Raw genomic sequence first — 25,642 nt, 5'->3', positions numbered from 1 at the left:
TACATTTATCCTTGGGAATAAGCAAATATATAGAATTTGTAGTTAATATTAATAATGAAATAATGGTCAAAATTATGCAAACCGTCCTTGTGAATGTCTAAATTTTGCATTTCCATGGACACCAAGAGTTCCATGCACATCTTTTAATTGTGCTCACTTGTAGAGTGAGTATAGTCTGCCAAATTAATATGATCATGTAGCCTGTATATGAACGATACACAGATGATGAAAAAACAAAGGGAAGAAAGCTGACATAGCCTATATCCTAAGAATTGTCAAAAATTCAATACCACACATTTTATGCTTTAAGGCATATATGGATATGTATACATCCTAACAAGGCAAAGCGCTTGCAAATATCTAGAGATACGGGTTCGGCACTATATCGATCGTGAAAAGCCTGAATCGACTTCATAACGACGCATAGACGTACATACATGTTTAATACGACTGTAGTATCTCGCGACCATACATTTCAGAAGCATTGTAGGTTACTAAGAACAGATACAAAGGTTTGCTCAGGAAATACATTAGTTAAAACAGAAGACGTCATGCCCATACGTTTTAATGATTAAACATTCCTACTGAATAATGTGGCAGACAGCTGGGGGGAGATCCTAATTACTTAGTAAAGTGCAGAGATCAGGATTGCAGATCAAGCCGGTGCCTAATGTCACCAAAATCTTGAAAAGAGCAATCGTAATCCAAAGTGTAAAGCCATTTTGATGTCTAATGTTTCATGGACTTCTTTGAATGGAGGCGAAGATTATTAAACGCTTCTGTTTTATTGTGCCTGCAGGTAAACTCAGATGACAACGACGCATAACGCTTATGTCCATCTTCACGGAAAAATGAAATTCCGAAATGGAAGGTACCTGTGAAAGGGACTTTTCCTATATGACAACAAAAGGGCCCCTTAGCTCAATCGCTAGAGCGCCGGCTTTCAAACCGGAGATTGCTGGTTCGAGTCCAGCAGGGGACCACGGGTGGTAGAAGGTTAGTCGTACCTCTCACAAGCGCAAAGTTCCACCACGAGACATTGGTACCATGGGCTCAACAGTTCGAGGGACGGTTCTTCGTGCGCGATGCGGGCCCAAACCGGAACCACCCCCATATTTTTCTTCTCGTTATCGTAATTATCGTTTGCTACGCATAACGAAACATTTTTCGTCAGAAAAGAGCATCTTGCTTATGCTCAATCTCAAGTTCGTAGCGTACCCGAAGCAAGGCGCGGTTTCATGATTTCCACCGGATTGGGCGGTGCCCTACAATGGGCACTTGCAAAATCTACTATTATCATGCATCAACATAGAGATACGAGCCTTTCAAAGTTCCTCGTATGTAGGCGCACACAAGAGGCAAAGCAGTGGCGTGCAATGCACGCAGGTTGCAACGACGTTGGTAATCGGACACGTCCCTGATCCGCGCACGTTACGCAGCGACGAGCAGTTAACTCAAGACTGTTAGATTCCAAAGGCGCAGCTAATCCATAGTATTGAATTTGTCCAGACATGCTGGTTTGTGATCGAGTGCATGCAAGCGCTGCTCCAAAGATTCGGAAAGATTAGTTCTTCCCCGCGTGCTCAGCAACTCAGTTTGCATGGTTTGTCTAGATCACGAAACACGACTTTGCAAACTGTGAACCACCGTAAGCTTACGATTAAAACTGCGACATACATTATATTTTTGGCACCCTGTCATTTACAATCCACCAGCAATGAACCATCGTCAGGAATTGCACGAAGCGTACGGAGGCTCTAAAGGCCACATCAACCCCACGACAAATCAAGTGTTTATGTTATTGGGGATTCCCAAATTTTTGCCATATTCGTTCACGCTCATTAATTACAAGGGCGAAACAGTACTGTAAATCTAGCTACTCTGAACATATGAGTAAAATATGAGATCAATATTGTGGAAAAGAATCAACGACATGGATTAATCGTCGGTATTAGTCGTTATTCTTTCCTACATTTTCATACAGACGCCGAAGCAGAGTTGATATTAAAACCGTATAGGCTGGAAAGACCAAATGATTGTTATGTTGTATTTGGAGTACACTTAACTGGCTACGTATTTACATTGCCAACATTGCATAAAAACGACTTGGCTGTAGCATACTTTAAATTACGAGTAATATTAGCAAGAAGGTGGAAGCTCATGAGCAAGAGGAATATAAATACGCAGATACTATTGTGCTGACTACTCACATGAAGATCTCAGGGCACAGCTATGAATATAGTTGAAGTCATGATGCCGAAGCTCGGCCTGAACCCTGGAGAACCGAATGCGTTTATGGTCAATGAGGATGCGCTTGAAAAGGAATTCTCTGTGGTCTACGTTCGCTTTTAGGTATCAAGAGCGGTGCAGTATGCTATGGTGGCGCAAGTATTTCGAGGAGAGATACAGACTGGATGAAGATCAGCTCCATGTCTCGGTTCGGCTACCAATCGAGAGTTTCAATTCCAGAAGCAAAAGATTTCAGGAGATAGGCAATCATGCTTTACTCTTAAAATGTTAGCTCGCTTGTTTTCTTGTCAAGCTTTAGATAACTCTCAAGGTAAGTATCCGATAACCAAGCGAAGTAAAAATCTTGCTTACTGTGTTTGCAGGCAACGATGCATAATTTCGCACCTACGGATCGAATTAATCCGTGTGTTACGTTTGACGTAGATCCCAAAGCCCCATCCCACTGTCATGGCTTGCTTTCTCTTTGGTTCTTTATCTCTTTCTCACTCCTAGTAACCAAATTTAGTGTTCCCCTTGTATACAACAGTACATAGACACAAGTGCTTCCGGCATGGGGCTTCTCGATAAATTGCGCACTCAATATGAACTTCTACAACTAAAAAAGTTTACTACCCGGCGGCCAGAGCAGTCCAATTTCGAGTTCCATGACCGAGAATATTACGAGGTTGTGTATCGCAACGGCGTATACTTGGATGGGAAGAGCGGTCCAGACTCGCCTACTCTAGCAAGTCCACAACAAGCTTCCTTCTCGTCAACTTCCTCAACTTCAAGCCGCTGGTCGAATATCTTGAAGAAACCTCGCGGTACGAAGAACCGCACCAAGAACTCTTTGGCTGCAAGTCAATCAAAAACTTCAGAAACATATTCATTTCCTTAAACATTTTTAAATGGTGTATGAATGTACATCCTGTCTTCCAGCTCGAAATAAAAGGGGCTCGATACTTCTATTCGGAGCGATAGCAGTAGGAGGATGTTGGGCTATTTCCCTCTGGAGCCGAACAGTTTGGAAATATCCGGCTGCAAACGGATTTATTTCCTGTGGTAAACAACAGCTCGTTAAAGAAAAGAAAATTCAAAAACGCGAACCTCCTGTGCTTTTATAACTTTTTTCGCTAAGCCATCAACCACTCGGAGTAAAACTCTTGACGCCCGACATCTTTCTGGAAAACACCAGGAAGAAGTATGTTTTGCTCAGGATAGCTCTACATTCTCCAATTCTGTCCGTTCACGTGCATTTAATATGAATTGCGACATCGAAATTTGACTACTCAATTGCCATTGGAGAAATTTGCCCAAATGTTAACCTCGGTGCCCTGAAGAAATTTGTATTTCTCGTTTATTATTTAAAGGTACATTGAATATTATTGATTAACATCATATCAACCAAGACACTGCTTCAAATGTTTTCAACAAATAAGATAGCAAGCTCTTCATTGCTACGATTCGCATGGATCTCTGAATAAACTTTCCACCTTTGGCAGCTTCAAATTTGCCATTGAATGATTTATTGCTATAGTTATTCAAACCCGCGTTTGTATTATCCAGATATGCAGAAATATATCGCAGTGACATTGAACTTGAGAAAAGAGAAATGTGTATAGCTTTGTATCGTCCTTATTGCTGCTTTCTGAATCCATGATAGCATGGATGGCACAGATGTGCAGAAATTCGGGTTTTTGACAGGAAGACTGCTTTTCAAAACCAGCCAAAAAAAGTTGCATTTAGAGCTGACTTGGGGCCAATCTGATCTACAGCTAATGGAAAAGAAATTGGAATCGAAGCCAGCACCGGCTCGTGGTCTTGCCGGCATGTTTGGTGCCGTTGCTCCTAAGAAAGCTCCGGAGCCTCCAAAGAAAGCAGGCGGCAAGATCAAGAGCAGAGCCAAGGGTACTGTAGCAACCATGTCGAAACCGGCTGAACGAAAGGCAACAGCGTTAGCGTTAAAGTCAAGCAACGCCAAATTCACCGTAACACCTAGTCCTGTCGAGAAAACGGAGGAGAAGACTGGAATGGATCAAGACGTGACAATGGGAGGCACCGGCAACAAGAAGCGTCGACGACATGGCTTGTAATGAGATTCTTTCAACAGCGATGCATTACACGTTCGACTAACTGAATGCACTTTAGCTCACCGTATGGCTCACGAGATAAGGCCAGATATATGCAACGAAAAGAGAATGCGGCTGTAAATCCTGTTCAAGTTTTGATTTCTGGTTTTGTTCCTGGATCCGAAATGGGGCTCGTACAATATTTGCAGCTCAAATCCAAGAAAGACTGGCAACCGCTGAATGTAAGAACTTGGGAACAGAATTCGCATAATATATTGGTATCTTATAATTTGTGGAAAGATGCAAGTTGAACAGGGTCAAATGTTGTTGACTGTGGATGGCCCGGTGGTGGCAAATGCTATTATCCGTTTGAATGGTTATGTGTTTGGCACGGAGCAGGTAAATATCTACACTTGATCTCTGTACCTTGCATATTTTTTCTGAATGGTGGTATCTAGTTGTCTATCCAGCTTTACCAAGAGGCCAAACCCGCCCTTTCCCTTGGCACTAAAAAGGAAACTACTATTGATATAATGCGCGAATTTTTGTTATCGCGATGGGACAAGCAAGGAAAATTTCTGGATCTCAGCAACATGGCAGCAGATCCTATTCTGAAAAGAGGTTCTATCAGACCACCGGGTGCATCTAATTCTAACGCCGTAGTCGGTCCAGCTTTGATGAAGCTGGCGGGGGAAATGTTTCAGGATGTAAGTAGATGTAATAATTACTTGTAGTCGAAATAGGTACTAATGAAAGAACGAAGGTTGCTACGATCTCTTTTGCACACAACACTTTGAAAAATGTTCAACAGATTTCGACCGTTACGCAGTTCCTGCCAAATGTGCAAAGCATCTCGTTTGAAGGCAACCACATGTCGTCTCTGGAAAATCTGGAAGCTATATCTGGAACAGGGAAACTCAAAAGCCTAAGAGAGCTCGTTCTCTTGAATAACCCATTGCGCGAGAAGGAGATTAGTCACGGTGGCGAGCGAAAATATATTCGGTAAGAATGGTCTCTGAAGGGAGATTCGTACAATGTGGTTCTAACTGCATGGATAGAAATGTATTGAAACGCTTCCCTTTTCTGAATGTGCTTGACGGAGCACCGATACAGCTGACAGAAGAAGATCAACAAGCCATTTTACGGACACGTAAAGTACTTCCTTTGGATTCAAGACCCAGCTTTTTTGATAACGAACAAAACCAAAATATTGCATGGGAGTTCTTACAAAAGTAATGCTTATATTTGGATTCATGCCAAAAGGATAGATCTTATTAACTCGTGATGTATAGATATCTACATCTTTTTGATAACGATCGAAACAATCTCCAACCACTTTACAGCGAAAGCTCAACGTTTTCTCTCAGTTCGTCGTTGAAACTTCGAAGCGTTCAAAAGGTGAAACGGAGGCAGAAACAGCGCATGATGCAAGATGATGCAGAAAGACTCTCGTGGAAGGAGGTTTCACGTAACCTAGGAAAAGGCAAAAGTTCAAGTAAGACGACCCTGGCAAGGATGGCGGTTCAAGATTTTGATGGCTAACATCGTTTTCATTAGATGCTGGGAAACATTTATATTGTGGCCAGGCACCTATCTTTGAGACTTTGGCGAGACTCCCAAATACTATACATGATCTTTCCCATACCCAGGACTTCTTGGTCGACGCTTTCCAGCTTTCGCCCCAGATTATGCAAATTTCAGTGCACGGGGAGTTCAAAGAAGGTGAGATAGAGTAGGAAGAAATCTGATAAATCACGACACTAACATTGGAATGCATTCAGCTTCTGAACTACCGCCCTATTCCTTTGACCGTACCTTCCTTCTTCGACCGGCTGAACCTGGATCACCGTAAGTACATGTAAGGTTACTGCTGAGTTGGATTGCTTAGCATGGGATTCTGTAGGGCTACTGCCGCTGGCTGGCCATTCATCATCACCTCGGATATCCTGTGTGTTCGAGACTATCGCGCTTTGAACTAGCATCACTTTTGCATCATTTAAACATTGTGTGTAATATTTCTTCCAAGTTTCACAAAATAGACTTCAGTTTGCATTTTGCATGAAGTCTCGAATTACTGCTTAATCTTCAATGCTCTAATACCGTGCACAGAGTGATTCAAACACAACAGTTTTGAATCGTGTGAATTAAGAGATTGCGTATTAAATACTAGTATCATAAACGGCATAAACATTTTGTATACTTATATAAAGAATGCCTTTAAGTCACTGCAGCCTCTCAAGGCCAAAAATTCGGATAATTCGTTCTGCTGTGAACAGACGTGTTAATATGCATTGCTGTTATTACATTCTCTTCTTAGAATCAATAAGGGACTATTGCAATTGGCGATTGCTTGCGTCTCTGAAGGACAACAATGGATACTATATTGCTGAACAGTTAAGATAGCTTAGAGTGTCTCAATTTTTGGGAATCCTTATTCATCAATTGTTTTCATTGTTCTGCGCTGGGATCTCCAAATGTATAAATTGGTGCATTAGGGGTACAGCAGTTGGTTCAACAATACAGTGTACTGTATTTTTCTTGCTCCTGTGCTGCCACCATTCTTGCTAATTTCGCTCGTGGCCTTAAAGGAATTTTCATAGTCAAAACTGTTTTATGCTGTGCCGACATAATAGCCAATCAGTTCCAAATACGATAGAACAATCATTTGGTTCTGTCCTACCACATTTTCGACCTTCTTCAAATACGACGCGCGTTATATGCAATTGCACTACGTTTACATCAATTCGATCATTTGCTACAAAAATTTCCCGATATTTGATGGGTTTCAGCAATACGGACGACCGAGTTCTGAAATATCTCACTGTCCAGCCGCATCATTTACGTTATTGCACTTCTTAATTAATAGACAGGGCGAGACAGAGTAGCACAGAAATTGATAAGCCATTGACATTAACAATGAAATGTGACCTTCCCCTTTATGTTCTTTTGACCTTATCTTGCTCCCTTGACCCGTCGAATCTCAATCAAGAGCGGATATAACATTATTGATGCTGAGTTCTGTCTGTTCGACACTTTCAAGGGCTATTGCCTATTGGCCTACTATTCGTCAACATCGTTGAGAACATTCTGTGATCGAGAGTCTCTCGCTCTGAACTGGTGGTATCACTTTTGCATCACTTAAACCATTGTATGTAGCATTCCTTTAGGTTTGAGATAATACACTGTTCCCCAAAAGCAACGTTGCCATTTTGTGAAATTCTATAAAACATTTATACATCAAAGCGACAAATTGCAGCGACATTAATTTTTGGAAAAAGTGTATATCTATCAATACTTAGCAATAAGCTTGCATTTATTCATACTTCTCGAATGAATGTTCCCAACAATGCTCCATTCGCATCCAGAGTATCCATATACAAAATTGATAAATACAAATTGATGATATCATTTATCACGTGGAGCATAGTACATAGGATAGTGCTGTCTGATATAGCGTGAAAAGTTTAAAAAGCGTATCATATGTCGAAGAGCCGTGTACAACCATTCACAAGCCCGGTTGCTGTGTAGGAGTAAACAGCGATCTAATTTTAGCGCCGTCTGGGGAGAAGAGCCACCAGATCCAATTTGCATGCAGCAGGAAAGGTCGTAACATGGCGCGAGGTTTCCATGGCGCGGGACAGCGAATGGATCGGAGATGTGCTTCTGATTTGGAATGGTTGCACCTAGATCGCCCCGGTAACAAACGCGTGCATGCACGTCTGCAGGCGCCTATACAGACCGCCACGTTGTATCATGCTGTTTTGTTCTTGCCGAACATCAGTAGTATTGGATGCCAATGTAAACAGAGTTCTCGGTGAAACAGCAATATACTCTTCATTAGTATTTTGAGCTAATTCGAAACGGGGTTTATCGAACTAAGCAGTCCAGGAATTAGACCGTTGCTTGGCAAACCTAGAAAGGAACTAGAAATATCGCAAGTTTCTATCCACGTCTCGTTAGCGACTAACATGCACATATTTTAAGTATCTTCTTGCAATCACTTTCAGTTAAAGAAGGATCGTAACCTATTGTAGATCAGGTCATGTACTTTGCGTCCAGTTTGGACTCATATTTCTCTGCCATTAAAAGCTAAATTATTATAGATTTCATTAGTCTTCATGCATTTAGTTATAGCGGAATTGGATTACTCTTACATAAGCTAGATTTGTATCTACAGTACTGTCATATGCTAACAAATATGGTTGAGCATGGGTAAAGCTTGTATATAATGCATTATTATTGGCAATTCTGAATGGTCATTTCGTTGCTTCTGCTTATGGATCCATTTCTAAATCGAAGTAGCAGACAGTGAGAAATGAAAATGCGTCTGCCGTCAGCATGAAGAGATATAGTTGGCCTTACTAGCAGGAGGTAGCCAGAAGATATATATATCCTTTACATAATAACCGATAAAGGACAGAACCCAACGCCATTCTACATTATCCCAACGTTTATTCTCTCTAATTAGCACTGTATCACTAGTTGATCTTGCTAAGTCTAGAGATAATCCCGCGCTAAGGCTGTAAACAAACGCGACTCGTATCTTCCTCCGTTCTCACCCTTCCTAAATCCAAGCGAGGGCAGACTAATGGCGTTGTTGATGAAGGAGGTTGACACCGGTCCATACGCATGAATAGACAAGATGAAGGAAAAAGGCTGAAGAATATATGACGGAGAGACTTTCGTCATTTAAAATGCTTGCGAATAGGGTCAATCAAATCCTACGTAGTTTATGCAGCGCTTGAACAAAGAAAGAATGGATACAAAGGAGCTGTCTTACTTTTATCGTTGTCATATAGTATGAATGGATCTCTTATAAACATTTTCGATCTCAAAGCATGCCTTTTGTGTCGTAAATCATATTCACATCAACTACATCGGTAGTTATTGTCTATCCAAGAGTGTCCAAATATCAACGCAGCGGCGCAAAATCGTCGGCCAATCCCCAATTTCTTTCAAATGAAGCAAGTGAACTTACTGTTTATGGCAATCCATTTAAGTTTTTGGCGACACGCATCCATTCATCAATGTACACGAGTTCCTTTGACATAGGCAGAACAGAGAACTTATAACCATCTATAAAGTAATTATAGATGCAGTGGCTGCACAACCAAGATAAATAGTCTATTGCTATGCTCTTTCCCATAAATGTTGCCATAGTCGAACGTAGTTTGCGATTGTACGAAGGAAGAGGCAACCAAACAGAAATGGCGAGTGATCTCGCGATTGGCGCGATGATTTTGCTGTTTTTGTGGAGTGGAATGTGTGGGTAAGGATTAGTATATGCAGGTCGGGCATGTGCGGACCGAGACCGAACCGAACAAGAGATAGGCTTATTACGATTTAATTGAGTGCAGTATTGGATACACCGTTTTGGATAATGGCCCATCATTGTGGCACGTCGGGGACTCCTCATTGCCTGCCAAAATGAACTGGTGCGTCTTGATTGAATGGAGTCTGGTGTACCATCATCAAATTTTATCGCATGTCGATCCCTATTTCTTACCCTTCCTTCCTTCCTCCTTCTTGCACTCTTTCTTTTTTATCTTGCCTTTTTCCCTCCACTCTTTACCTCTTTCTCAGCTTCGCCCGCAATGAAAATAAGAACCCTAGTACTCGGTGAATACGGCACTCCACCTGTCGTCTTTGGCCTTCATCTGTTCCCTGCACCTCTGACTCCCCCACTCACCTCACCACCGTCGCAGGGCACAGCGCAGGAGAATTATTTTCTGTGCCTCGAAGACCTTGAGGCTCTTTTCTTCTCAAAATCCGGAAACAACGCCAAAGATCTGCTAAACAGGTCGAACTTCTACAAAGATCAGAAAACTGGCCGCTCCTACGTGATGACACGCGCTGTAGCCGAGGCTGCAACAAAATTGGGACTTGACGACCTTGCGGACTTGTGTCGACTTACAGAATACGATGTTTTTCACGGGACAACAGACGACTTGTTAAGTCGCATTGAAAATCTAAACTCTTGCAGAAAGTCCGTAATTGAACAGGAATTGACCATTGTCCGCAAGGACACTGTATCGCCCATTATTCGCCTCTCGCCGCCAGAGGACGGCGTTGCACGACGTGATCAAGTACGCTTCGATCCATGCCGCGACAGTGAAGACAAAAGGTAAAGCCAAGCTCTTTCTGCAACCCCTCATTCTTTTGCTTCCTATTCATTTTTTGTGTGCCATTGACCCTCATGGTTTGTGTTACTCATTTTGCCCTTTTTTAACAACCAGACGCCTGTCATCTCAATTCACACCCGACGATCAACAACAACAGCAGCAGCGGCACCAACATCAGCCTAAGCCATCGTCCTTGTTACTAAAACGTCTTGCTCCCAAGAATGGACAAAAGGCACCTCGCAACTTGACTATCTTCACACCGTCTTACGCTGGAGGCGTGGACCAGGCGAGCAGTCTTGGTATTCACTCTGCACCTTTGCATCCACGCGGGAGCAGCAAGCACAATCCACATACACTGCAGCCCATTCAGCACCGTAACCGTATTCAAAAGATTACGACAGCCAAAAAGTCAAATCTGCGCGCTCCTCCGGCCACGGCTGCCCCTTGGCCGACACAGCAAAGCGAGTTTCCCAGTCCGCCCATCGTTCCCTCCCAGCAACGATACCCGGCCACAACGCAGACAGCAAAGACAACAGCTTCAATTTTGCCGAAAACACCTCTTCCTCCTCCACCCTCCACCGCTCAACCGCTATCTAAAAAGCAGCAATTCTTGCAACCGTTTGAAATGCTGTACGACACTCTCGAACAGACACGCGCCCTCAAGTCCACACTCGACGACCAAATTCGCCGTTCTTCCAGCATGATGCAGAACTTGCAGTCGTCAAGTGCACTCGTCGAACAACTGGTTCGTCAGCAACTCCAGGAAATGGTACAACAGCACTTTGCAACCAAATTAAAGGAATGCACTGCGCGGATAAACTGGTTGGAAGAACAGCAGCAGCAGCAGCAACAGGAACAGGAACAAGCAAGCAAAGAAACTCCTCCTGTTCAGAGCGCACCTACCGAAGAGAGAAGCATCAAGGATATGCTGACAGAGCTTGTAAATCGATTGGATAAGCTGGAGGACAAGATGGATTGTCGGCCCTAAATCGACTCGCTTTCGCTTGTCTTCGATTTTATACCCTACTTTGCACGCACTTAACCCCATGCACTTACTTATATACACACACTCACAATCACACACCATTTCCTACAAACTAAACAGACCCCTACTTAATACTGCAATGGCTCCATCTACAGTCATTCTCCCTCTCTACAACCTATAAATTGTCTCTTTTTTTTTCTTCCCTTTTGTTTTTGGATACATACTTGTTCTTCTCTGCTAAATATTTTATTTCAAAAATATTCTACAAAATACGTATTATTTGCTCTGTAATGTGTAGCGATGCTCGAAGAAAACCTTTAGTGTTCAAAGTGGGTGTTTTTATTCCCTTTTTTCGATAAATGAATTTTCTTTTTTGCTTTTTACATTTTACCCGAATATGTAAAAGGGGACCTGTTGTACAGGGAGGTTTGGAATGCTGGATATGAAACATGTGTGTATATGTACAATGCCGAAGAGGTGACCACCATCTCCGTATAAAGAGGTGAGTGGTAAAAATAGAATGCCAGGATGAGTATGGTATTCGATACAAACAGGGAGACAGACCGGCACCTCTGTTGTATAGCTTGTAAAACCTTAGACCCGGGCTAGCTGAGCATAATTAGCCACGATTTGGGGACCATGATCCTCGGTTTCTTCTGTCGAAGCTGTGGCTAGTCTGAGTAAGCGTGTACGCAGTTCGCGCTCATCTCGTTGCCACGGGATGACCTGCAGAGATAGCGAGAGGTCGTCCTTGGATAGAAACTCCTGATTAAAATATGCCAGCACTTGATGCAAATCCTCGGTGATATGCTGAAGAAGATTTGGCAAGAACTCGCTATTTATGACATCGAAAGCGTGAGCAAGATGTCGGGAGACGTGGCGATCGATTTGTGATAGAAGCTGAGCCGAGCGGTCTTTGAGGCAGTCGAACGAAGCTGTATCTTCAGCTGTACCGGTGTCACCACAGCTCTGAAGCACTAGATGCTTGACGTAGGCTTCCAAACCAAAGCGGCTTAATTTGTCTGCCACGTTATCCCAAAGTGCTGGCAGATCGCCCTCAGTCCGGGCTTGAACAGCGCCAGCTATCTGAGATTTCAACAAATCAAAGTCCATGGTATCCAAAGTCAACTGTGTCGCCGAGAATATCTGCTGCTGTGAAGAGGAGGAGTGCACGGTAATCGCGATATGGTCTTTCATTTGGTTTGCTATTTGTGTGTACCCTTCGGACACAATGGATTCGAGATGGTCGAACTGCCAATGTGTGGAAACGAGTTGCGCAAGACGATCGACTTGTACATCAAACGATACTGGCTGAACCGCGCCATTTTCATCAGCTAGCAGCGTCTCTTCATGCACTGCATCTTCCACAGGTGCCGCTGACGGTTTATCTTGGAGGATAGGTATTGCTGCTGAAAATGCAGCAGCGAAAAGCAGCTGAAGAACAAGCAATGCGGGTATCATGTAACGAAGGAAAACAAGAACAAGAAGCATCGAGATACAGATTGCAGCGTCAGCAATAATATATGCGTGTATGCGGAGATTGTTCAAAACAGATCGACGTAAGATTGGCAGGAACAAGCTAAGCATGACGTTTTTATTGTTGTCCAGGTGCCTGAAGCAAAAGTCTTGGCTCCCGCGTTTCCGAGGTGGAGTCAATAACATCTGTAGCCAGATAAGGTGTGATGATTTCTTTGTCCAGAAACTCATCAGTTATTGCCATCTGTTGACCACGAAGCCTCTGCGTCAATTATCTTATTTGCTCGCTGCTTTCGGCTAATCATCTGGATGCTTACATGGCGGCCTGGGCTCACTAGATACTTGACTCGGCCCCCTAGTTCTCGCAATCCTAGCCAATCTTCTAAATAGAGATCGTGTTGCTCTAAAGGGATAAGCTCGCCTCTTTCGTTATACATCCAGAACCACTGTGGACGCTACATTTAGCTCATGCAAAGGCTGTCTGTATGTACTGTTACACTTGCCGCTGTTTCTGCAGGCTTCACCATCGTGTCGTCGGCGAATCGGATTAAAACCAGTGCATCCAACTGCGCCAGATTGCTACGATATGTGCTGTTCTTTCTTCTTAATTCATTGTTTATATCCGGTAAGAAAATATTCTTTTCCAGATATCCTACAGCAATCATTTCATTTAGGGTGAACCATTTTTAGATACCACACTTTCTGGCCCCCTACCCCCTTATTAATGCTTACCCTTGATACTCTTCGGATCCTTGTAATACTGCGCCTGGATAACTCGATGTTGCACATAGCTCGTATAAGCCCCAGAGCGGACCATGGCGCGCATCCAAGCACAAGCGAGGTCGCCGGGGTTCATACAGTTCGGAATGTCCTAGAACATGCGCAAGGCGACATTACATTTCCATCCAAATAACACATACGCACGCAGCTTACAGACACTCCTACAGGTTTTTCGTTAGAGTTGTTTCTAACCTTCAAATCATTGTTTCGCGTTACCAGCATGCGGGGAGCCAAAGGTAAACAGACGGTGCACTGGTGGTTGGTTGCATCGTTGCACGTATGCCCTACTCATCAAGTTGATTGGATAGTTGCTCGAACAGCGATTTTTTAGCTTTTGCTAACCTCATAAATAAACCCCCCTGAAGGTACTAATTAGTTTACTTTGATGGAGCTTCTCTCTTGATTACAATTTTACCTGCGAGAATCCAATTGCATTGAATCCATTTGCCAATTCAGGGATACCGGCTAATTGATCGCAAACATAATCAATCTTATCCGGCAACAGCGTATTTAGCATATCTATCTTGTTGCTAATAATGGAAAATCTGATTACCTGATCGTTAAGCTGTCCGAAAAAGCCGGCTTTGTGATCCTGTTCTGTATCCTCTCCGATTCGGAGGCTATGCACAAATACACCTGGAAGTCTGTCCTGAAGTAGTTTGACCACTCGGCCCATGGACTCTGGGTTGCAGCAGTCATCCCCCATGCCATGCCATAACACGACTGAGAGCAAACTGTGAGTGTCGACGCTGCAGTGAGCTTATACACTTTTCTTTACTTGGTCGGTAATCTGCTCATTGGCCACAAAGGAGACATTCCTTCAGTCAGTGACATCTCGATATTGTTATCGTAGCTTTGCATACCAGCGAAAATGCCAACGACAAATAAGGTTAGAATTAGTAGCAGCGATAGTGTTGGTGTCTTGTCTTCCATGATTATTCTTTTCTGCATGATGCAACGCACGCAGAAGGACCCGGCGTTCCAAAATTTTGTAACCCTAACTAAAAATGTGAAAGCGATGGACACCGCGAGAACAGTTTAGTAGGCTGCATATTATTAAGACAGCATGACAGTGACAGGACTACAGCATCATTCTGTCTGGCCAGTTTACATACCATAATCTAACACGTAAGACTACGTGCCTATCGCAGTGTCAAAAGCAGGACAAAGCGTTAATGAGCACATGCAGACTGTCCTTTTTAACAAGGATAATGGTAGGTCAGGTTTGTATATTTTGTATGTCTTCGTCTGAATTTATTTCCTGATTAAATATACGAGCATTGTAGATCGATATATACAGTTTGGAAACTCGATGTAAAAAGGTCGAGTATACAATCTTGGACTATCTATACGAATTTCCACTTCACATGTGTACTTTTAACATTGAAGCTATCTGCAATTTTCTCATATGCTATAGAAAAATTACGAAAAGGAGAGCAAGATATTAGTAACTATTAAGAAATCGATAGCGACATTGGACTTACCAGCTGGACTGAGTGTCAACCCATCTATGAAGAATTTGGATTTATCTGTTAGAAAGAGGTAAATTTAAATGAAAAGATGCAGAAACTTACTATCGCCGCATGCCATGCAAAAGTCAACTATTTCTACCTTTACGTTTTGCCCGTTGCTGCCAAGGATTTGTATCTTTTTGCCGCAATTTGCATTTTTACCGTTCATTGGACCATCTTCTGCAGCTTGTTTGCCGTTAACGGCAGCAACTAATTCTGTGTTCTTCCGCTTTTTGCCACAGGCACCTGAGCGGGTTTCGAGATCATAATATTCTGCTTGCCCTTCAAAGGAATATCCTTGGTCTTGACTGTTATCCGCTGCTACGCTGTTGGGAAGGACAATACCGCCTTCTTCATTGTAGGATACTCCTGGGCGCTGTGCTGGATAGGTATAAGGTTCTCTCGCTGGTGCTCCAGTGTCTCCAGTCGCGACACTGTTAGGAAGCACTATGCCACCTTCCTCGTTGTATGTGACTCCCGGATGCTGTTGTGGAGCCATGCTTTGGCTGGCATATCCGCTGTTCTGCGAACCTACACCCAAACTGTTTGGTAACACAATGCCACCTTCTTCGTTGTAGGTCACTCCAGGACGCTGCATGGTCGGTGGTTGGTCTGTATATGGACTTCGTTGTGGTTGTTCCCCGTTCGATGCAGCTATGCTGTTAGGCAGAACGATACCGCCTTCTTCGTTATACGTAACGCCAGTTCGCTGCGCCGGATAGGTGTACGGTTCCTTGCCAGGCGCACCAGCGTCAGCAGCCGCAATACTGTTAGGCAGCATAACACCACCTTCTTCGTTGTATGTCACTCCGGGCCGTTGAGCTGGATACGTGTATGGCTCCCTTGCAGGTGCACCAGCATCAGCAGCCGCAATACTGTTGGGTAACACGATGCCACCTTCTTCGTTGTATGTTACTCCAGGTCGCTGAGCCGGATAAGTATAAGGTTGTCTCGAAGGCGGATCCTGTGCTGAATTTTCATCTGCAAGCTGCATATAGTATGGCCGATCGTCTGCAGCATTTGCCTGCTGACTGCCTTTTTGAGCTATGCTGTAGGGCAAAACTATGCCGCCTTCTTCATTGTACATCAACGTCGCAGCCTGTTTGTCTGGAAAATCGACAGGACCTACGCGCATTGGTCGATATCCGCAAACATCAAGCTCGGTCGTAAGCTTACTTACCGTTGTAGGTTTGAGCTAACCTTGGTTCTGATCCACCACCGAGCGCAAACGCGGCCCGTAAGGGAGCTAACCCGGTCAGAATATTGGCAGGAGCTATCCCCACAAATAAGATTCCAACAGATAGCCACAACGCTTTCATTTCAAAATAAACGTGTAACGCTGCAGGGAAAAGGGAAGGAAATGCAGACGTGCAAGCAAGGCAATTTGTCGGAAGAGCGACCCTTCTCCACGATAACCCCTTCCTCCCCTTGAAATTTGGCACACCCTTGTCCAAAAGGTCAGCTGCATATATTCTTCGAGATGAAAACTGATCGACAAAGATAATCGCAGAAAAGGCATTGGTTACCTCTCAACTATGAACCACGTGGCTGCACGTGTATCCTTTCCGACAATAACAATGCATTGAAGCAATATTGAGTACTACAATGTAATGGTTAACATTGATGCAGTTGTTCTGCGCTTTGTAAGAATCCACCATCCTAATAGCAATACTCTCTATGCACGTGCGCTACGTATACTAGGTGTAGGTGACACTTAGCAGTTCGTGTCTGCATGATAACAAACTTCACGCGTATGCAGCAGTTTTCAATGTCCTACAAGTTTTTCAATGGCAGCACTACGTCCCTTTCACTTGTACAGTATCTTTACAATGAACCAGGTAAGCAATGCAAACTGTGCACGAGTTGTTTGCATTCTAAAGTTATTCCAGTGGCTATTCGCTCCAGAAGAAGCCCAACTTTTCCCTTCCATCGCGAAACATCGCATGTCAGCCAATGAAGAATGCTGGTACCGCAAACTCGGCTGCTCATTCATTCAGGTCGTAGGATGTCGGCTGGCCTTGTAAGTCTGTCGATAATGACACAGAGAGACGTTGCTAACTACTCGTAGACCGCAGCTAGCTATCGCTACAGCAATGGTGTATTTCCATCGATTCTTTGCTGTTAATTCTTTCAAGGAACATAATATTAAGGTAACAATTATATAGCTTACATGGGAACATCAAACTTCTAAATCCAATGATAGCACATTGCAACGACTTGCATCTTTATAGCATCCAAAGGAGAGAATGCTCATCGAAGGTTGAGTGACATCATTAATGCAAGCGTCTTCGTCAAGTTCAGTGGCCAAGATCAAAATGAAGTTAAGAAACATGTATGCTTTCCTTAGTTACAGACTTTGCAGTCACAGCTTGATTTATATAACACTTTACAGACCTTTGGTCGTTGGCGAGAAGCTATCGTATATAACGAGCTGGTTGTACTTCAAAGCTTATGTTTCGATTTAGCGGTAATACATCCGCATGAATACTTGACCTACTTTGGAGAAATGCTCGGCGGTAAGTCAATGCGCAACATCTCATATCTACTTTGAATTCTACTGAGATATTGAAATAGCGTCAACGGAAATCATCAACACTGCGTGGACGATTGCAAATGACTGGTATAAGCATAGACATTCAGCTTATGCATTATTTCACCTTATTGACACTGCTTTGTAGCATGCTTTCCGAACTTTGTCTTATGTACCCGCCAGAGTACATAGCTGTTTCATGCTTGCTGTACGCGCTTCGGGCCGCAAACGTACCAATATCAACTGAGTATCTTGACAACCAGTTACTCAGAATCTTTGACGAGGTTGACGCATTGACCGGTAAGAAATTACTTTGCAAACATGACGAGGCCAACTCTAAGTGTATAAATAGATATAATAAATCATATTGCACATTTATGGACATCACCGAGACCCACAGAAAACGACCAAAATAAAGCACACAAATGAATCAAAGCTTTCTTCGCAAATGTCCCTTGTTCATCCTACCCAGAAGGTATTGAGCAACAAGTTAAATGCCCTGTTTCAAACACATGGTCTAGAACGACGTCGTCAAATTCGATTATAGAAGCGAGCAGGTCCCGCGTTAATGAAGGCTCTGGGCCATCGTTGCTTGGATTGTCGCTTCCGCCTCCGACCATGCCATGAGAAGCCAATCATCCAGGTAGGCCGAGAGGCGGATGCCTTGTTTGCGGACACAGCTGAGGATGTGTTTCGTTAAGCCGTGAACAATCATGGGACAATTGTAGCGAAGTCTTCCTTGTAATAATACTTTAATATGTTGCGTAAATTGAACTATATCACTACAAACGGTCACCCCTATATCAGGATGTGAAAACGACTATCTGCAAAGCCATTGAAAGTTTATACTTACTCTAAAGCTTATTAGAATAATGATCTCTCTTTTTCATTACCTCTTATTTACTATGTACGCCCTCAGTTAGTAGCCAATCACCGCAACGGCTGCACATCTGAATGTCCTTGTTACCATTCACATGGATGCAAAAATACAAATGATTGAACGCAAGTATCTTTGTTCTTAGCCGCAAAATACGAGGAAAAACCTGTTCTATCACCCTTCATCCTGATGCAATCGCTGGCCGGCCACTCCGCAGAGCAGGATAATGCACAAGCCACAATTGCGCATTGAATTTTTCCTCTACTTTTGTCTTCCTTTTCTCCAGGTCCAAGCCTTCCACATTTTTGCGAATGGTAACCTCACACATACTATCAAACTTGACGGGAAACTGAACATTAACGCATTCAATGTAGGCAAACTATATACTTTTTGAAACTGCATCAGGCTACGCCTTGTTTGAGCGCCTGCAATCCGAGGAGATCGGTTCCAAATTGGAGGAAGTGCAGCAGACCGTGTTGGACCTCCCCAAGTTCGGCAAGATGGTCAAGCTCAAGTCGTTTGCACCATTCAAGAATGCTGCAGATGCTTTGGAAAACGCGAACGACGTATCTGAAGGTATTTGACAAAGGTCGCGAATACCATGTTTCAAAAGGATGACTAAAACTCGATGTCTCGCTAGGCGTTGTAAACAGCTCATTGAAAGCTTTTCTCGAGATGAATCTGCCAAAGCCTGGAAAGAAGACAAAGGTTCAACTTGGTGTTGCCGAGAAGAACTTGGCAGGTGCTATTAAGAGCGAGTTGGGCTACGAGTGTGTAACAGACGAGATGGTTCAAGAATTGATTCGTGGTATCCGTCTTTGGGCTGAAAAGCTTCTTTCGCAACTCAAGGAGGGCGATATTGAAAAGGCACAACTGGGTCTTGGTCACAGTTACTCGCGTGCCAAGGTCAAGTTCAACGTAAACCGATCCGACAACATGATCATCCAGGCCATTGCGTTGCTCGACCAGCTGGATAAAGATATCAACACTTTTGCGATGCGCGTCAAGGAATGGTATTCCTGGCATTTCCCTGAACTTGTAAAGATTGTCAACGACAACTACAAATACGCCAAACTTGTTAAAGTTCTTAAGAACAAAGCCGACGTTTCTGAAGAACACCTTGAAGCCCTTACTGAGATTCTTGACGAAGATGAAAGCAAAGCAAGACAAATCGTGGATGCTGCACGTGCTTCGATGGGTACCGATATCTCACCAGTCGACATGATCAACGTGCTCAACTTCGCCGACCGTGTCATTAATTTGGCCGACTATCGAAAGAAGCTTCACGAGTATCTAGTCTCCAAAATGAACCACGTCGCACCCAACTTGGCAGCACTGATTGGTGAAGTTGTCGGTGCTCGTTTGATCTCTCAGGCTGGTTCGCTGACAAACCTCAGCAAATACCCTGCTTCCACGCTCCAGATCTTGGGTGCTGAGAAGGCGCTTTTCAGAGCTTTGAAGACTCGAGGCAAGACCCCGAAATATGGTCTTATCTATCACTCCTCCTTTATTGGACGTGCCGGTCAGAAGAACAAGGGCCGCATCTCCCGATTCCTTGCCAACAAATGTACCATTGCATCCCGTATTGACTGCTTCTCTGGTAAGATTTACATTGTTCTTTTTATTTTCTTCGCTGTATACCGTGAAAACTAACTTGAGCTGTTTGCATAAACCAGAAAACCCTACCGACAAATTCGGCCAAGCTCTTCGCAACCAGATCGAAGAACGTCTTGCTTATTTTGAAAATGGTGCGCCAACCGAGAAGAACATGGATGTAATGAAACGAGTCATTGAAAGCCTCGAAGCCCTCGATGATGAGGAAGAGGTGCAAGAAGAAGTGCCAGGTACGTTCCTTTGTGTATTGTAATGTGAAGTCCAAGGCTGCAATGTCGCTAACTATATTACCTGTCGTCTAGTCCAAACTGCAGGCAAGAAGCGATCTGCTGAGCCCGAGGAGGAAGAGGAGAAGTCTGCAAAGAAAGCAAAGAAGGAAGAGAAGAAAGCAAAGAAGGAAGAGAAGAAGGCAAAGAAGGAAGAGAAGAAGGCAAAGAAGGAAGAGAAGAAGGCAGAAAAGGAAGAAAAGAAGGACAAGAAGAAGGACAAGAAGGAAAAGAAGGACAAGAAGGAAAAGAAAGAGAAAAAGGACAAGAAGGAAAAGAAGAGCAAGGACTAAGTCAAATCTGTCTCTACAAACCTTTTCTCCACCCATTCCGTTTGCATTTTGTACATTTCATTTACGTCTGTGTTGTTTCCCCCTTTTTTCACTATATGTTGTCAACGAAAAAAGCATCATAATATACTTTGTTACAAATTCTTTGCGAAATGTAGGCGATATGATATCATTTAGCCAATGGGCCCATACCTTTCATGCTTTTGACAGCTTTGCCCTGGTGATTTTTGTAGAAAAAGCTAGACCCTCAACTTGAAATGTGTGCGATGCAGTAGGAAGTAGAATTAATGGGCCCGAAAACGCTGGTGTATTTATTATGCGGCACTTGATTTCACCGCACACCAAAAAAAGAACGGTTTGAAAAGCACGAAATTCACGTTTGGCCCAGCGAATCGTGATTTATCAACGTGATAGATCCAGTCACATGGACCTAGTATCATCTACATTGCTGGACTCGATAAATGCATACACTCGGTTCACTAACACAACATGCAAGCCAGCTATGCTAAGTCTCCCGCTAAGACGATCTCGGAGAATCGGATTGGTAGCCTTTGACTGAAAAGGAATATTACGACAGCTGCACAAAAATGGCGAGTCTTGCATATCCCCCACAATAGGTACTGCCAGCTGGATGTCCGGAGTTGAGTCTACAACAACATTATCTGCATATTCTGCGCTCTTCTTCTTTATCGTCCACTTTAAATGTCAAGCACACCGGGTCTCGACAATGTTGAACGTGGTCAGGCCGAGAATGCGCCATTGCTGGGCGATTCCAATCGTAGAGAGAATCGATACCAGCCGTTAATACGGGTCATTCTCAAAGGCCTCGCGTTCGGGACGGTGGTCCTTGTATTGATAAGCACAGCAGCGGTGCTCATTGTCAAGGAACACGACTCCCGTCCGCAAGGTAGACGTCGACTTTTACGGAAGAATGGACAATGAGGAGAATGATCTCTTACAATCTTGTTAGAAACATATCACGGACGCCTCGTGACAGGTTCGAGCGCTGCAGTTGCAGTCGAGGCTGAAGAGTGTTCGAATGTGGGAGTCGATGGTATGCAATAATTATAGACGATTAATTTGGAAAAGAGGATTAAGCTTGCATGTACAAGTCCTAAAGGAGGGCGGAAATGCAGTGGATGCAGCAATTGCATCAGCCCTATGCATCGGTGTTATTGACAGCTTCGCAACAGGTAGAAATCCATTTTTTGACTTGTTACACTCTGGATTACTAAGCATATCAATGTGAACATAGGAATTGGCGGGTATGATACCACATAAGGTCTATTGACTCTCTTTGTTTGACACCTTTGATTTTACAGAGGCGGTTTTATGCTGATTCGTTCACCAAATGGAACCTACGAGTTTATTGATTTTCGGGAAACTGCTCCGGCCGCGGCACATCGCGACATGTTTGTTGAAAATCCAGACCTAGCAAAATATGGCGGATTAGCTGTTGGTGTGCCGTAAGTCTGGAGGTTTCTTCTCATCAATTATTTCCATTCAGCTGACTTTTTATGAATGTTGATATTAGTGGAGAAATCCGTGGATTTGAATTGGCACATAAGCGGTAAGAGAATTAACATATAATCTATGCTTCCAATATATAACGCCTGTTCATTTATACACCACTTAGTCACGGCAAACTGCCCTGGGCTGCTTTGTTTGAACCTGCAATCAGAATAGCACGAGAAGGCTTCTATGCAACCCGACTGTTAGAAGAACGATTGCAGGTACTGTCTGAATCCCGTTGCTATTTGCTTCAGACGCTAACCAACAACATTGTTCAAGGCTGCCAAGACGTGGCTTCCATTTCTGCCTGAATGGGCGGAAGTTTTCGCTCAGAATGGTACATTGGCGAAAGAAGGAGATTTGATTAGACGTCCTACTCTTGCAGATACTCTGGAAACTATTGCTCTTGAAGGGCCGGATGCATTTTACACTGCAAGTTTACTGCATACAGAACCTTTTTGCTCAACATGACTTGATTAACTATTCTTCAAACAGGGCAAGATCGCAAAAAGCATTGTGAATGCGACGCAGCAAGCTGGTGGAATCCTGACATTGGAAGATATGCAAAGCTACAAGGCACTCATCCGAGAGCCTATCACAACATACTATCACGGCCGCAAAGTTACCACTTGCAACACGCCTACAAGTGGACCATTGGTGGCAAGCGTGCTCAACCTACTGGAATTGTATAATATTCGCGTGGAAGGCTTCACTGGTCTAAACGTGCATCGCTTCGTAGAAGCCTTAAAGTACGGCTTTGCCTTTAGAACAGAGTTTGGTGATCCGGATTATACGTTGAACATGGATCGGATTGATGAATTCGTCACCAAAACATATGCATCGTTGATCCGCCAAAACATAACTGATGTAAGTCGATCGACATCGAGCAGAGCATTTAAAAGTATACTGAGATGCATTTGGCGACAAGGACACTACACATCAACCATTGTACTACAACCCAAAGTTTGACCACGTGGAGTCACATGGCACCATGCATCTGTCTGTTGTGGACGAGTTTGACGGCGCTGTTGCGTTGACGTCTACAGTCAATCTCCTGTTTGGAGCTCGCTTTATGGACCCTGTAACCGGCATTATCCTTAACGACGAAATGGATGATTTTTCGATCCCTGGGTAAGTGGATCTAGTTACAAATGTTAGATCGTATCCTAACATAACTTATCAAAGAAAACCCAATGCTTTTGGACTGTACCCAAGCGAGTATAACTATGTTGGTAGGTTTCAAAGGATAGCCATTCTTCTCTTTTAGGATGGAATGTATTGATTTAATGTTACGCAGAAGCTGGAAAGCGTCCATTATCATCCATCACTCCAGTTATCATCGAGCGAGATGCCAAGTTTGAAATAGCTGTAGGTGCCTCGGGAGGATCTCTAATTCCGACTGCAACTCTCAATGTAAGTTGATGTCCGGCAGATATATAAAAACGTGGTTCTCAATAAGCGACTGAAAAATAGACTATATTGAACGTGCTTGACTATGGAATGGACCTATACGAAGCAGTTGCTGCTTCTCGGGTACATCATCAACTGATGCCCAATGTCATAGCAGTTGAGGAAGACTTCGATGGTAGAATTATCGACGATCTACGGAAACGAGGACATAAGGTATATCAGTTGCCTCCAAATACGAGAGTCTCCGCTGTTCAAGCAGTTCAGAGAATCTCTTCTGAAATCGTGCATGCAGCCAGCGATCCTCGCAAATATGGATTAGCTGCAGCGTACTAGGCTCAGAAATGTAGAAAACCGAGACTGTGCATTAGCGCGTGATTATATAAGATCTATGTACTTTTATATGCTGCATTGAATAGATGTTTGAATAGCTACATACTATTGTAAACACTGCGAGATCAATCAATGGCTCCAAGTGCTTGAACTTGATTGATGGATTTATAGACCTGCAGAATCGACCGAAACTCAAGGAAAACTTGTCCTGCAAAATGTTAGCGAAACGAGAAAAATTGATCGTCTGGTATGTCAGTTCTCAAGAGGGCTTATTCAGAGCAAATTTTATTTGTTTCTTATCCGATTCGGTCGTACTCGGGGCAGGAGCTTTGGTAGCTGCAGAAGAAGATTGACGCAGTAATGCTTTCTTTTGTTCTTGTGCAGCCAGGATCTGCCGTTTCCTCTTCTCCTCTTCTTCTTTTCTGTTCTTTTCTTCTTCATCTGATTCTAACTCGGATTCATCGCTTGCTACGAGTTCGTCATACTTCCGTTTTGCACCTGGTTTCATCTAAAAAACAAGCGTTGACGAACGATGTATGTGATAATAATTAGTTATGCGTAAATTACCATTGCGGGTATGCTCTCCTCTTGCAGGGGTCCGAACGGAGGCGGCAAGTTCATCTTATTCATTAAATGCAAAGTCTGCACATAGAGCCGCGGAACAGTTGCTATAGCGTGCATAATATTACTGAGAATTTCAGGGGTCGGATCAGGGTATCTGTAACGCAAGTGAGGGTTGGATGGATACTGTATCCTACGGATCGGTCAGTGCTAATCACAGTGTGGTATGTTGCTCTATTATCATCTTACCCCAGGTTAGGTGCAACAGGTTCGGCATTGTTTCCATAATCATCTGTATAGTTCCATGTTCGCTTCGGGTCGGGTTTCGCGTACTCTATGCGTAGCTTTTCAAATTCGCTGTTCCGCTTGGATTCTTGCTCAAGGCGGTAATATGCTTCGTTAGCGTCGGCAGGATTGGCAAAGTCTAAAAACACCGTTCCTTTCTAAACTTTGTATTTGAGCACTTGGTCCTATAGTGGTGAGGGCGAGTAATAGTACTACCATTGCTACTCCAGTCATGACTCGCGTGTCGATCGCTTTGTACTGTTCAAAATACGCTTTGGCCTTTGACTGATCGTTGACGAGCGACGATGGTACATGCTTTACAACGAGACAGGTTCGGGTGCTCTGCAGCGAGTCAGCTCGCACCGAGTTGTATGTATGCTTTCCTTCTTGAGCTTACATTTGCTTTTTGTACCGTGCCATCGTGAGTTTGTGATCGCTCCCGCTGATCTTGATCTGCCATTCTTAATCACAAGGAGGAAAAGAAAAAGCGACTCGTCGCCAATCCCACTCTATATATTATTGCTGTTTTTCTTAACCTGTCCACTTTGAGCCTTTAAGGAAGTGTATGTTTACAATATGCTTCTGACGCCTACAGCATCTGTTATTATTTTTGTAATACTTGTTCCACGTAACGACTGCATCGACTACGACACTGTTAGCACATGTGAATAGAAGCTTGGAGAACACAGGGCCGACATCGAGAGAAACCTTGATGCCCTCTTGCTGTTCTTGAGCTCTTACAAATGCTCTTACGCCGCACTTTGATAATATTCCAGGGGTGGCATATGAACATGA

The 25,642-nt window shown here is 43.6% G+C and overlaps 11 protein-coding genes and 1 non-coding gene across 12 annotated transcripts; 8 read left to right on the top strand and 4 right to left on the bottom strand.

Annotated features, from left to right (window-relative positions):
* Positions 1-753: 753 nt before the first annotated feature.
* On the top strand, positions 754-2,352 carry VTP01DRAFT_7418 (uncharacterized protein; the record flags this gene model as incomplete). Its single annotated transcript, XM_069386428.1, has 6 exons — positions 754-799; positions 1,025-1,132; positions 1,207-1,397; positions 1,468-1,648; positions 1,716-1,866; positions 2,217-2,352. 6 exons carry the CDS (start codon positions 754-756, stop codon positions 2,350-2,352), a joined length of 813 nt encoding a protein of 270 aa, XP_069241884.1.
* Positions 911-983, top strand: VTP01DRAFT_t31. The gene has a single exon. It is a non-coding gene; the product is annotated as a tRNA-OTHER (tRNA).
* Positions 2,353-2,800: 448 nt separating the features above from the next.
* Positions 2,801-3,127, top strand: VTP01DRAFT_7417 (uncharacterized protein; the record flags this gene model as incomplete). Its single annotated transcript, XM_069386427.1, has 1 exon — positions 2,801-3,127. The coding sequence occupies one exon, from the start codon at positions 2,801-2,803 to the stop codon at positions 3,125-3,127; it is 327 nt and encodes a 108-aa protein (XP_069241883.1).
* An 880-nt stretch (positions 3,128-4,007) lies between these two features.
* VTP01DRAFT_7416 (uncharacterized protein) lies at positions 4,008-6,277 on the top strand (the record flags this gene model as incomplete). Its single annotated transcript, XM_069386426.1, has 10 exons — positions 4,008-4,318; positions 4,378-4,540; positions 4,599-4,697; positions 4,757-5,005; positions 5,062-5,300; positions 5,357-5,530; positions 5,591-5,793; positions 5,856-6,020; positions 6,080-6,146; positions 6,202-6,277. The coding sequence occupies 10 exons, from the start codon at positions 4,008-4,010 to the stop codon at positions 6,275-6,277; spliced, it is 1,746 nt and encodes a 581-aa protein (XP_069241882.1).
* A 3,615-nt stretch (positions 6,278-9,892) lies between these two features.
* Positions 9,893-11,408, top strand: VTP01DRAFT_7415 (uncharacterized protein; the record flags this gene model as incomplete). The annotated part of the gene is made up of 2 exons (XM_069386425.1): positions 9,893-10,422; positions 10,535-11,408. 2 exons carry the CDS (start codon positions 9,893-9,895, stop codon positions 11,406-11,408), a joined length of 1,404 nt encoding a protein of 467 aa, XP_069241881.1.
* A 591-nt stretch (positions 11,409-11,999) lies between these two features.
* VTP01DRAFT_7414 (uncharacterized protein) lies at positions 12,000-12,866 on the bottom strand (the record flags this gene model as incomplete). The annotated part of the gene is made up of 1 exon (XM_069386424.1): positions 12,000-12,866. The coding sequence occupies one exon, from the start codon at positions 12,864-12,866 to the stop codon at positions 12,000-12,002; it is 867 nt and encodes a 288-aa protein (XP_069241880.1).
* A 133-nt stretch (positions 12,867-12,999) lies between these two features.
* On the bottom strand, positions 13,000-14,612 carry VTP01DRAFT_7413 (uncharacterized protein; the record flags this gene model as incomplete). Its single annotated transcript, XM_069386423.1, has 11 exons — positions 13,000-13,125; positions 13,199-13,327; positions 13,385-13,533; positions 13,614-13,752; positions 13,815-13,822; positions 13,878-13,945; positions 14,004-14,020; positions 14,077-14,151; positions 14,215-14,384; positions 14,440-14,451; positions 14,525-14,612. 11 exons carry the CDS (start codon positions 14,610-14,612, stop codon positions 13,000-13,002), a joined length of 981 nt encoding a protein of 326 aa, XP_069241879.1.
* A 395-nt stretch (positions 14,613-15,007) lies between these two features.
* Positions 15,008-16,491, bottom strand: VTP01DRAFT_7412 (uncharacterized protein; the record flags this gene model as incomplete). Its single annotated transcript, XM_069386422.1, has 4 exons — positions 15,008-15,072; positions 15,146-15,169; positions 15,236-16,297; positions 16,353-16,491. 4 exons carry the CDS (start codon positions 16,489-16,491, stop codon positions 15,008-15,010), a joined length of 1,290 nt encoding a protein of 429 aa, XP_069241878.1.
* Positions 16,492-16,959: 468 nt separating this feature from the next.
* Positions 16,960-18,131, top strand: VTP01DRAFT_7411 (uncharacterized protein; the record flags this gene model as incomplete). The annotated part of the gene is made up of 8 exons (XM_069386421.1): positions 16,960-17,010; positions 17,062-17,192; positions 17,241-17,322; positions 17,376-17,504; positions 17,565-17,688; positions 17,747-17,792; positions 17,851-18,002; positions 18,055-18,131. 8 exons carry the CDS (start codon positions 16,960-16,962, stop codon positions 18,129-18,131), a joined length of 792 nt encoding a protein of 263 aa, XP_069241877.1.
* Positions 18,132-18,890: 759 nt separating this feature from the next.
* VTP01DRAFT_7410 (uncharacterized protein) lies at positions 18,891-20,752 on the top strand (the record flags this gene model as incomplete). Its single annotated transcript, XM_069386420.1, has 5 exons — positions 18,891-18,893; positions 18,954-19,155; positions 19,220-20,179; positions 20,256-20,423; positions 20,496-20,752. 5 exons carry the CDS (start codon positions 18,891-18,893, stop codon positions 20,750-20,752), a joined length of 1,590 nt encoding a protein of 529 aa, XP_069241876.1.
* A 699-nt stretch (positions 20,753-21,451) lies between these two features.
* Positions 21,452-24,004, top strand: VTP01DRAFT_7409 (uncharacterized protein; the record flags this gene model as incomplete). Its single annotated transcript, XM_069386418.1, has 13 exons — positions 21,452-21,656; positions 21,720-21,803; positions 21,862-21,942; positions 22,005-22,014; positions 22,072-22,215; positions 22,284-22,319; positions 22,386-22,482; positions 22,541-22,693; positions 22,757-23,128; positions 23,190-23,392; positions 23,447-23,493; positions 23,559-23,674; positions 23,735-24,004. The coding sequence occupies 13 exons, from the start codon at positions 21,452-21,454 to the stop codon at positions 24,002-24,004; spliced, it is 1,818 nt and encodes a 605-aa protein (XP_069241875.1).
* A 256-nt stretch (positions 24,005-24,260) lies between these two features.
* VTP01DRAFT_7408 (uncharacterized protein) lies at positions 24,261-25,307 on the bottom strand (the record flags this gene model as incomplete). Its single annotated transcript, XM_069386417.1, has 5 exons — positions 24,261-24,509; positions 24,569-24,755; positions 24,812-25,005; positions 25,064-25,189; positions 25,245-25,307. The coding sequence occupies 5 exons, from the start codon at positions 25,305-25,307 to the stop codon at positions 24,261-24,263; spliced, it is 819 nt and encodes a 272-aa protein (XP_069241874.1).
* Positions 25,308-25,642: the final 335 nt, after the last annotated feature.

The sequence above is a fragment of the Rhizomucor pusillus genome, assembly GCF_041956525.1.
Source record: "Rhizomucor pusillus strain CBS 183.67 unplaced genomic scaffold VTP01scaffold_4, whole genome shotgun sequence".
NCBI classification, from domain to species: Eukaryota; Fungi; Mucoromycota; class Mucoromycetes; order Mucorales; family Lichtheimiaceae; genus Rhizomucor; species Rhizomucor pusillus.
Note: the sequence above shows the minus strand (reverse complement) of the source record. Positions and strands in the feature narration are given on the sequence as shown.